We start from the raw sequence: 12,483 nt of genomic DNA on the forward strand, positions 1-12,483 counted from the left end.
GTCTATTAATATGACTCAAGAGTTCAAAGGAAATTTGGTTGGAAAACAGATGTTTCCAAGTATTAATTTTGGAACTTAAGTAGTTTCTCTCAAGACCATACTTAATGTACTTATTACCCAATTTGCTTTTATGAACTGACCTCAACAAAGACTGCTGAAGCGTTCCCATGAGTTCCATACAAGACTACAGGTTTATGGAACAGATTGCTTTTTAATTATTTGGACTTTCATAGATTATATTTTAGTAGATACTCCTGGGTTAGAGTTACCCCTGTTGGTGCAGGACTGTAAATTCTGATTCCATCATGTCCAGGAAGGCAGCTGTCTTGGAGAGGGAGTTTTGCCCTAGCTGGGGATACACAGAAGCCTGCCAGTAGAGATTCCTAGGGGGTGTACTGAAAATACTGCATAGCTTGGGTTCCTAGATCCTGTATCGTCCCAAGCCAAGCTCTATTTGTTGGCTAGCAGAGCCCACAGTTCTAAGATCCCCAAGGCAGAGGGAAAGAGTACAAATAGCTTGTTCCCCAGCAGGGCTGCAGATTTTGTGTTGCTAGGAACCTGCAGTCTACTTTATCCCAGCAGAAGCTAAAACAAATCTAGTCCATAGGCTTAAATAGCTGCGTGCATGAAACTGGGTTGACAACAGTTTGCCACTATTTGTTATTTTCTGCCGTATGCTAACATTTTTCCCATGTGAAAATCAAATTATAGCCAATGACAGGTGCTGACTTCCAGAAGAGCCATTTGGGCCCAAGCATTCCCAACGGCAAAGGTACAAGCAGGAGCCTGAAGTATATGCCAGCTTCACCTTTCTGCTAAATTAGTGCTCTGTTAAAAAAACCAAACAAATAATATTTTGAGGTTTCAGAATTTTTAATGTAATACAGCTTGACAGCATACAGTGCTGATATGCTAAAATACTCAATTCATGTTTCCTCAACGGAAACTTAAACTTAACAGACTCTGTAATTCATAGCTTACAAACAGCATTATTCATACAAAAAGCTGTGGAGATGATGAGGGCATCTCTCTAGAGTATAACTGAAAGTAGATAATTTACAGAATGTTTGGGAAACATATTCAGTCCATGAGTCTGTGTATTAAGAATGAAACCCAAAACTATCAACAAAATGTGTGGTTACTTGATTTTCCAGATTTAGTGCATATTTCAAAAAAAGTGAATTAACCATGAATCAATTAGACTAAAAAAAAAAGCACATAATCACCACCTCTTTTTTGAAAGCAGCCTGGTTTTTATGGTAATTTATTGCTAAAGTAATACCACCCATAAAATATGAGCTCATCATACCCAAGACCTTACTATATATTTGAAGCCAGTAAATCAAAAGTCAGCTTTGCTTGCTGAGTTGGATTATGGTATTTGACAGCTCTGGAGACTGGACTCCTTCATTTATCCACACGCAAGGTAAATTACAGGCAGCAATTAAAGCGTCTTCATATTGCCCTGCCAAATGTGCCTCAAACCTAACTTGGAGGGACAAGCATCTATGGTTAATTCTCCATGTCCAATCTGTCTGATTTCTCTGCTACGATTGCCACCACGCGTCTAGCCTCAGCCGTTCACAACAGAGCTACTAAATTTATTTCACTGGGGCAATGCTATTAAGGATCTGGCACAAAGATACCCATTACTTTCAACTGTGACCCGACTCCTGACCACTACGTCTTCAACCAACCACTGATTTCCACTTATGCCACTGGTGAGCCAGATATAACTCAAACAAGTAGCGTAGAGAAGAAAAAATGCTTTTCATTACCAATTCTCTCCCCACCTCATCGCCTTTCATTTTCCTCCTCTATCTTCAGTTACAAATATAAAGTAACTGGCTAATTTGCCTAGAGGCTAATCAAACAGATATTACAAAAATTAGATTTTATAAATATGCAACCCTTTGACAACAGAAGGAAGAGAAGGTTTTACAGCCTGCTTATTTGATACAAAAATGATTCCTTGGTGTTTTAAACATTAGGCACCGTAAAATAGTTTCAGACAACTTAATACATGTATACCATGTTTTGGCCACACCTGAATAGCACCATCTCTTGAAAAAACACTTAGCTTTTAATATATGTTTGCATGTAAATGTATAAGAACTTAAACTTTGGGATAGCATTCACACAACAAAGTCTGCTTAAATTATGTAAAAAATTTAAATATCGTAAACCAAAGGCAAAAGGAGTCTTTATGACCAACACCATCATATTTCTGTTCATTCAAAAATGTGCAGTGCAGGAAATCTTTGGTTTTTCAATAGAATTCATTTCAACTTCCTTTCATTTTTACACAGTTACATCCATGTCTTTTAGGCCATAAGACACGGATGTTTATTCAGAATTAACCACAATATTTCCAATTTTGAAATGATAGTTCATCTTTCCACCCTTGTAAAAGCCTAATTACTTATATCTTCAATGAAGGTACTATAGTTTAAAAGTCGCTGTGTACTTGCCATAAAATTTTAATTCATTTTCAGATTGAAGTCTGTATTTTTTAAAGACCTAAAACATGATTTGTAGTAGCACAGAAGCGGGCACAATAATAGGGGATTATTCTAAAGAAAAATTTGTACATTGTAAAACTCTACGTACAGCACGATACAAAAATCTCATTTTTCTCCACACCACCTATATATGGCTTTTACAAAAACTTATGGTATTTATGTTAATTTTATGGATACTGGACAGTTAAGTCAGTTGAATTATACAAGTCACTGTAAGTAGACTGTCCAATTCCTTAGAACATGCTTTTACTTCTGTTATGGTCCAATGGTCAACACTGTGCAATCAAGTATAGTGCAATTCAAAAATAGCACAATCAAAATAAAACCTAAGTTTCGTAATATTACAAAGGAGTCCACAGCTGTTATGTACGGAAACTGCAGTGACTTTTGTTTGCTAATTTGTTTTCCTAGATAAAGAGCTCTAAATATTTCTCTTTAAAATAAATGGCTTGGAATAACAGCATGGATCTAATATCCAAAGCAAATTAGATACTACATTTGTTAAGTTTCTGCATAACACGTTGTGATGATGGAACAAGAGGACCCTTCATCAGAGTGGAAGGTAAAGATCCGTCTAGTACAGTGGTCACTATTTCACAGGAAGTATGGTTGACAGCTGTTTTTAGTTTAACAGAATTTCTCAGTTGCAACCCGCCACAGGAGATTACGTATATGATTTCAGAGCTGCACAGGACTGCTTTTCCTAAGCATACTATCAGCATTTCTTAAAGAATGCATGTTCATTACTGCTAGAAAACTCCTATGTCATTTAAGGTATTTAGATATACATTTTTATACAAGAATATAATCTAAAACAATGCTGATGAATGTACTAAGTCAATCTAAAGATGTCCAGTTTAAACGTATCAGAACAAAGTACAGTCTTTTAGAATATTCAGAAATGTAAGCTCCTTTGGAGGCTTTTTTGGTTTAGTACAGATGTTGATTTTTCAAGACACCCACCCTCGTCTTTTAATTAGTTCTCCTCCAAATGTATTGGAGAGCAGAAACAACCCTTATTCAATTCACGTTTTCATCAGAAAAGGGATGACTTTCGAGCTTTATCAAAGTATCAATAAAGCATATTATTGAATCAAGACAAAAAGGAACTGCAACTGTGACAGCTGTGAAAGATTTAAGTTCAGTGTATATTAACAAGAAGGCTGAAGTAATAGCTACAAAATAAGAGTCCAATTGTTCTGTGTTAAGAATCCCTTTTCTCTAAAACATTGTTCTCAAAAATATACAAATCCTACCATTTAAATAACCAACCCCAGCTTTCCTATCAGAAACATACTCCATTGTTTGCCCATTGATCCCTTCATGTATCATTCTTTGAATACAGACAACTACTCCACTGATTACAAAATTTACATTATTTTAGTGGAAAGTATAGCTAAAGTCTTGAATATAAAAAAGTTCTCAAAAAAAACGATCTTGCAAAGTCTAGTGCAGTTACTATGTCACAAAATGAAATACGTGATGCATACCACACAGATCTAAACATAACTTTACTAAAAAGGAATGGGGTTTCCAGTCTTTTCCCTTCTACCCAAGTAAATGAAGTCTGAGATTGCCAACACCCATGATTAGCAGATGCGCCTGGAGGACCTCTGAAATCTTCACACAATGCAATTCTAGCAGCAGCAAGGTTTACTGGTAGTCTCCTTCAACCCTTCTCTTGCGAACTGTGTCCATAAGAAAAAAGAAAATACAATAACTTTCTTAGGGATTTCCACAATATCTCAACAGCTTACAGGACAATTAGTAGTCATTAACCTTTTAAACCACAATTCTTTCAGCTATGTAAAATTTCATTCCAAACAGTTAATTAACATTTAGCACTATTTATCATTTCAAATTTGCTTATTAGCAACTCTGAGTACCTTATTTCGATACTCATGAACAATTTAAGATTTACATGGTAAGAATTAGGGTATAATAATGTCATATCACTTGAAATATGGTGAGCAGATTTAACAGTTATTCTTGACTTCATATGTACTATTCTCTAGCACTGTGCTTAATTATAGTTCTAGTTAGGAATATACAAAAGCTTCAGAACACTCAAAGACTTGGTAAAAAAACTTTACAATATTAACTCATGTTCAGTAATCGGATAATCTTCAGTCCATTATTAGAGTGAATAAATTTTCAGATATCTTAAAATAATAAATTACACAAGGGACGAACAAAAAATTGGTGAATAAAGTTACTAAAACTCACATGCTATTTACAGTTAAAGAATATGCAGTATTGACTGAATGATTGGAGTACGCTTAATGTTTAAAGTAAAACCCTGATGTTCTACATAGTGTATAAGTGAAATAATCAGTTTGTCTTGTATTTTCTCTTTCCCAATTAAATTAACTTCTTTTTTGAGCAGATATAGTGGATTTGAAAGTGGATTAAGAGTTTTAAAAGCCTCAAGTTAGATAGGATGTTTCCACATTTTTTTTAATTAGAAGGTACTATATATTTGCAGAAAACCACCCAATATTAAGAGTGGTTTAAATACTTAATCACATGATAAATTTATAATTTTTATTAATATATCTGTTACAGTTTTATATAAACCAAGTTGTCTATCTTCAGCTTTGGTTCAAATTAATTAACTGAAAAGTTTTAATGCTATATTGTAAAATCAGAGTGGGATAATTGTTTTTCACTGCTAGAAAAGATACTCCACTAATGCTCAAATATGGAGTTTACAAGTTTTAGTACTTACAGAGACCTACCATCAAAGCCTAAAACGTACTACTCATTTAAAAAGTAACCTACAGATATTTAAACTGTTGCATTCTTAGGCTCTCTCTCGCACACTCATCTCTATTTTTTTTTAGTTTTATCGCAAAAGCAGATGAAGTGGTTCATACTATTGGGCCATCTCACTGTAGTCCAATCATGCAGTTAGAAATAAACTGGCACAGGGTCTCAGGCAAACAAGAACAGGGGTGCAGGACAGCATGAGAGAAACATGGGGAGAAAAGATGTAGACAATTTGTCAGAAGAAACGTACAAAGACAGTGATATGAGACTAAACATTTCAATTTCAGAGCTCAATACCCAACTGGGTATTCACAATAACCTGTCTCTGTAGCTTCAAGGCTGGAGAGATGAAAAGGCTTTTGCAGAAAATTTTATTCGTATACTCCAGACTAAGAAAGCAAGAAAAAAAAGGCAAGATATCAATAGAAAACATAGAAATAGATTTTCAGCAATTAAATGCTAAAATCAGAACTGGTGAAAAAGAAGAAAGTTCACAACTACCAGAGAAGCACTTGAAATATGATGATACAGAGAAAAGATCAAATCAATTGTTCTCAAATGTAGGCCATTTCAGGAGGTAGCTATGTAATATGTCCGGTGCCTTCCTGCTCCCTTCAAAATTATATCTTTCCTCCTGTTCCTCTCTCCTCAGTCTTTCACAGCTGTTTAACTTCCCCACAAACAGCTTTCCTCAATGGGAGGCCCTGGACATATCACCAGCCTCTCAAACACCTCAGGCCTCTGCTCTCAACAGGTCCCCCACTGAGCTTCTTTGGACCCTTAGAAACTATTCTGGCAAGCACCTGCCCTACTTCCTGTCCTGAAGAGATACCCCTCCTGCACCATGGGGTGTGTGGATGTGTAACCAGAAAGAGGAATACCACTTAGTGGGGGGTGGAATAAAAAAAGGTAATTCTATTTAATGAGGGGAATTTAGTTATTGTTATTTAGCTGGAGGCTTTAGTGTAGGTATATATAATGCACTACCTGAGTTCTCACATTATGTTCATAACTAAGCTTCAAGCTTCCTGATTCAGTTAGTTAGCCACATCTGTGGTGATGTGTCCTGGCACCCTGGCAATAGGGATTAAATTTAGTCTCTCCACTGGGGTAATAAACAATAGGTGGGGTGGCATGGCCTCCCAGTTCACAGTGGCTGCAAGATAGGGGATATGCCCTTTACTTGAATTTAGGCAACTACCCACCAACCCAAATCAATGGGTTTGGATGATCAAGTAACAGGGTTCTTGTTAATTTTTTCTATTATGCCTGTCAGAACAAATCCACCATCAAAAGTACTCTTCATCCTTTTGGAATCCAGGAGCTAACCCCTTCCAGAAGAGACTTTTAAATTTAATGTTTATTTTTTAAAAATTAGTAATTTCAATGTATCCTTTAAAGAAATACTGAATCTTATCCAGGGCAAAGCCAAATGTATATGAAACTGTAAGGCATGTTCTGCTTATGTCCTGTCTGGAATTCTTATTTTTTTTTTTTTGAGTTTTAGAAAATACTGAAGAATTCTGGACTCTAGCCTGGGAGCCTGGAGAGTGTGAAAACTGAAGGGGGAAATTAAGAGAGGAAAAAAGTAGGAGAGTAGGACTCAAAGTAAAGGAGAAAACTGGAGTAGAATTATTTGTGTATCGGGACACAATTAAAACACAAAGCAAAAACACTATCTGTGCCATTAGTTCATTCAACAGTCTACCAGAGAGGTCTTACCCAAATCATTATTTTTTGTAATAGCTGCAGCTGCCCTGGTTCGTGGCCCCTGTTGTGTGAAATGGTATCCAAATTTAAGGATATTTGTGTTCTCCTCAAGCATTTTGGCAATTTCCATTTCTACAGGTGTTCCCAACTGCTGCCTCTGTTAACAAACATTACAACTTCAATATATTCATATTCATTTCCTACAAAAACCTAGAATATTTTTAGTATACTTAGGTGACAAGTAGTCCTCTTTACATCTACTGATTTGAAAGACATGACAAGTTCAGATTACTGGTCTCTCTATTTTAAGCACCAATCACCAAGTTAACTTAGCACCAATTTAAAGTGGATACCTATTTGAATTTTAAATCAAATTTATGAAGCGCCCCAGCCTCATACCCCTCAGTTAGTTATGTGCCTTTCTTCTCCTTCCCATTGTTGGCTCCCTCTATATTTTATTGTCTGAGGCCTATCTGTTGGCCCTAATGGTGGCACTCTTGCAAGTTTCCCTATGCTCTTGGGTTTCCTAAAAGGTACTGTGTCCTGGAGCACAGCAAACAGGAAATCCCCAGAACGATACCTAGCGTGGAGCATCTAGTAAGATACTAGTAGCTAGGGACATTTCTGGACCTGGTGGACTAACATTGTAAAGGTAAAATGGATCAGAAAAAATTTATTCAAACCAGCATGAGAGTTCAGTTAAGGAGGTTTATTTAGGCTCACCCATTAAAAGCAAGTTTTCCCCCTCTGCCACCACAGAGTAGTAGTTTAACAAATTCTGTGTAATAACCAGAATCCCTCAGTGTTTAATTAGAGCACTGGCAAGAAAGTATGTTAACAAAATTTTAAGAGGCAAAAAAGACTGACTACTTCCATTAAGATGCAAAAAAGAAGTGGCACATATCAAATTATGTTTTTCTGCTGTAATAACGTGTTTCAATTACAAGACTGCCTAGGAACATGGACAGTTCTAGGCTAAAACTTTTCACATAGAAACTGCAGAATATACTCTACAGTTTAATTCTTTATATTGCTTATTAGTTAAATGAGCTTGTTTACTCATTTTAAAGAGCACCAGCAGCATATTAAACTAAATATTTAAGAATATTTTGTTCTTTTTATTCCAAGCAATGGAATCTACAGGGCAGTTAACCTCAATTTTTCATGCTCCTCACTTGAGAATGCCAAGCCAAGCCCAGCAGTTACCCAAAAGGGAAGTCTATTCTTAAACGAATAGAACTATAATTATATAGAAATCATAGAAATGAAGGGCTGGAAGGGACCTCAACAGGCCATGTAGTCCAATGCCCTGCCGTACCTACACCATCCCTGACAGGAGCTTCTCTAACTTGTACTTAAACCTAAAATGGTAGGAATTCGAGAACCTCCTTAGGTATCCTGTTTTGGAGAAGTTTAAGAGACCCTAGGGAATTCTCCCTCAGAACAGGAATAAGCCCCATCTCTTGCTCTGATATCTGAGGCTCTCTCTAGACAAAGGTAAAAAAAAAGTCTGGTTTTAAAACATGTTAGCAAACATTTAAAAACCCTAGGACCAGGGCCAGCTCTAGGACTTTTGCTGCCCCAAGCAAAAAAAATTTTTGGCTGCACCCGCTTTTTTTTGTGCACCCCCCCCACCCCTGGCTCCGCCCCAACTCCACCCCTTCCCCAAATCCCCGGCACTCCCTCCTCCCACAGGCATGCCGCATTTCCCCCCCTCCCCCACAACCCCCTGCCCTAGCTTACCTCTGCTCCGCCTGCTCCCCTGAACACACCGCCGCTCCGCTTCTCTCCCCTCCCTCTCAGGCGAGGGAGAGGCAGCGCGTTCAGGGGACCAGGCGGAGCGGAGGTGAGCGAGGGTGGGAGGGGGAGCGCAGGAAGTAACAGGAGGGGGGTGGGGGGGGAGCGAGGAACTGCTCCCCACCCCAGCTCGCCTCCCCCTCCCCCAAGTGCGCTGCCACTCGGCTTCTCCCTCCCCAGGCTTGCCACGCGGGAGAGGGGAGAAGCGGAGAGGCGGTGACGCACTCAAGGGAGCAGGCGGAGGTGAGCTGAGGCACGTTTCTAGGGGCAGCATGGCCGGCGCCGGAATGCCACCCCTAGAAATGTGCCGCACCAAGCACCTGCTTGATTTGCTGGTGCCTTGAGCCGGGCCTGCCTAGGATAGACATGGCATGTTGTGTTTTAACATGTCTTAGCTGGTCAGAGCGAACCACAGATTTCCTCTCCCCTCCCCCCAGCGTTCACCCTGCCCAGCTAACACGTGTTAAAAACAGGCTTTGGCGCATGCTCTCTACATCCCATCCAGCGGGATGGCTCGCTAAAGTATCCTTACCCCCACCACTGGAAGATAGAGAGGGAAGCCATGTGACAGGATAATGCCTGTCCAGCCCAGTCTTCTTCCATTTCATCCTGTGTTTTAAAGGCATCTCTCAGCTATTTTAAGTATTGCTGATTTCCGCCCCCCCCCACCTTGATCTTTTTATTTTGGGTGGTTGGGGGGAGGGAGGGGAGAGAGGAGACTTCCACCTAGCCAGCTCTGAGCTCCACCAGACAGCTAAGGTTTTAAAAATATTGTACATACATTAATGTATACATACTATTTTTCTCTTCCCCTACCCTTAATCACCATATAAACTACATAGAAATAGAACATTTATTTTTCATGGGTTCATCTCTTCCTGCTCTATTTTAAATCCTAATTCTTCATTTTCAAATATCCCCATTGCTTGCTGGGGAAACTATTTGAATGTTAAGAAATTAATGAATAAGTGATGAAAAAATCAGCCCATTTCCCAAGAGGCATTTAGTCCACCTTCCTCAAGGGATGGAAGTGTCCACTTGAGGAAAGAATAGGAAGAGACTAATGTTTACATTTATTTCGGTACAGAACTGTTTTGTTTTTAATTAAAATACTTTTTGAAAAGGTCACGAATCAGCAGCTGCTTTCTTAAAGGTGGATCAGTCTGTTAGAGTGAGAGCACAAATAATTCAGCTATAATCTTATTATAGCTTCACTTACCTGGTTATCGATTTTGACCTCTGTCAGGGTTTCATTCTCTTTTAGTGCATCAATCAGTGCCATAATGCCAACCCCAGTGACGAAATTTGATTCTATATTTAGACTTTTCAAGTTTTTGTTCACTCTCAGCATATCTGCAAAAGCCTTGAAAAGCAGGAAAAAGTAATGAAAATTAAATAGCAAATTGTACTACAGTAAACCTAACATATAGGACCAGACGGAACTATACCAATTTACACCATCTGTGGATGTTGCCCAAAATCGGCAACACTTTATAGGTTCTTAATGTAATTTCCCAGCCTTTTATCATTCATCTGAGACTGAGGAGAGAATCTTTAATCAGCCTTTTCGAATGCAAACAAGTTTTCATTTGTATGGTACACAATTAGGAAACAGCCTGCATCTTACACTTGTTGCAAACTAAAAACCTTCACAGAATATAAATTATCTCTAATTAGCACATTGGCCCAAATCCACTTTATAAGCCTTGGCAGAAAACCCTCCACAGCACACAATGAAATACAAGCTGTTCAATAGTAAAGATTAATAACTAACTTCTTGTTTGCCTAGCAGGTGAAATTAGATTTGAGTGATATACAGCCAGGACATTTGACTTTCAAAATACTAATAATCTCTGCCCATTTGATCACATAAAATACTAGAGACCTGCTTTTAGTCACCAATCGCCAATAAAGTACATATAATTACAGCTGGTTGGAAAATGCCATTTTGTCTCTTGCTGGGATATCCCAGAATAGTCAGATGTATATGCAACTTGGAAATACTCCGGTTAAAAAGGAATATGATGTGTGTCTCCCCTCAAGAGAGATGACAGCCAGGGGAGCCTGAAGCCTAGAGTGGGGGCTTTTGCTGGACCAAAGAGGAGGAATACAGGTGTAGTTGCCCTGAACTGTGACACCTTAACACAATGGTTCTTCAAACTGAGTCCTGCATACACCACAGGTTCATGGACTGAAACTGACAACTGAGCAGTGGTGGACTGGTTGTTGGGAAGGGATGGGGTCCACATGAGGCTCTCTCACAAAGTGGTCTAGAATGAAAGAGTTGAAGAACCACTTCCCATTCATCTAGTAGTTTTAGCGCAGTGTTGCTGTAGCCGTGTCAGTCCCAGGATTTCAGAGAGACAAGGTGGGTGAGGCAGTATATTTTACTAGAGAAGCTGGTCCAATAAAATATATTATCTCACCCACCTTGTGTCTCTAGTAGGTGCTGTCAAAGCTTCTTTAACTTCAGGATGTAAGGGGAAAAATTGTTTTCATCCTCTGCATTACCAGGATGTTTAGACAGCTTTCAGTTCAAATCAACCCCACTTCCCAACCCACAACAAGAGCCTACTTACAACAGCAACAGGGTCATTGCTTCGAGTCGCTGCAAGGCTGAAATTCTTCACATGGGTGTTGGTTTCCAAAGCCTTAGCAAATTCTTTCAGTGTTGGAATTGGGATGTTCTTGAATTAAAAATGAAATATACACATTTTGTACATTACATTATAGCCATTACAATGATTTTTTTTCTACTCAGCTCCTCCCCATTATCTCTTTCTACAGAGAAATATACTGGGCTACCAGTTCTCCCTTACTGGTATCAATAACCAAGTCCCACAGCACAGGCTTGGATGCGGATGAAGGGCAAAATCATATGCTCGACTCTTTGCCTTTTCAAATTACCAATACGCTTTCTTTACTGTACTCAAGCCAGTACCACATTAGAATTAGACTAGAATATCTTGATATGTAAAAGCTACCAGAACAAGTATACAAATTGAATACTCTACTAAATGTGTGTCTGCATATTAATCAGTATCTCATTAAGTTCTTCATATTCCACAATCTGAGAAACACTAATGAGGAAATGGAATTAATAAATAGAAACTACTTCTGAACACTTAGTAAATCCAATTACTGAAGTGTGGTTATCTCTGTTCTGTTACACTAATTCAGGAAGAACTGCTAATTTAGAGTTAGAAATATGGTTTGGTGTACTAAAACTGAATAGAATGATTTTGGTCTGACACTGCTAAGAAATTTGCAACTCATTTTGTGTACATTTTACAGGTGTGTATAATGCCCAAGGGTTATGCTGGATATACTATACAAAATTCCCCATCCAATTTTCTGCTGTTAGAGGAAGCAATAAGAAACCTGGGTTATTTATTGCTTGCCAAAAATGTTATGATTCTGTTCTGATTTATCTGATTAAAAAAATATTCTATTTTAATTTTTTAAAAGTTTGACCGCCACATTTATGACCAGAAATAACCATAACCACCAGCATCTTTTATATGACAACACAGTAAGATACTATATACAAACACCACTCTGTTTCTCATAACCATACTGATAACACTCCTCCGTGAACAGAAGGAAATAAAAACTTTAGGTCAAAGTTTGATTTGAGATCACATACCCCACACATTTATTGGAAAAATTGATGCATTTACAAATT

At 38.3% G+C, this 12,483-nt stretch overlaps 1 protein-coding gene across 3 annotated transcripts in view; it reads right to left on the reverse strand.

Moving 5' to 3' along the window:
• Window positions 1–854: 854 nt before the first annotated feature.
• Window positions 855–12,483, reverse strand: part of LOC140894935 (tropomodulin-3-like) — a 43,394-nt gene continuing 31,765 nt past the window's right edge. For 2 of the 3 annotated variants that reach the window (XM_073303861.1, XM_073303862.1), the window contains exons 7-11: window positions 11,378–11,485; window positions 10,018–10,161; window positions 7,014–7,158; window positions 5,611–5,680; window positions 855–4,210 (exon numbers count right to left, since the gene is read on the reverse strand). In XM_073303861.1, the coding sequence (XP_073159962.1) occupies window positions 5,625–5,680; window positions 7,014–7,158; window positions 10,018–10,161; window positions 11,378–11,485 (453 nt within the window). In that variant the 3' untranslated portion in view covers window positions 855–4,210; window positions 5,611–5,624. The remainder of the gene's footprint in view (window positions 4,211–5,610; window positions 5,681–7,013; window positions 7,159–10,017; window positions 10,162–11,377; window positions 11,486–12,483) is intronic. The other variant, XM_073303864.1, reaches the window with a different exon arrangement.

The sequence above is a fragment of the Lepidochelys kempii genome, chromosome 10, assembly GCF_965140265.1.
Source record: "Lepidochelys kempii isolate rLepKem1 chromosome 10, rLepKem1.hap2, whole genome shotgun sequence".
Classification (NCBI taxonomy): Eukaryota; Metazoa; Chordata; order Testudines; family Cheloniidae; genus Lepidochelys; species Lepidochelys kempii.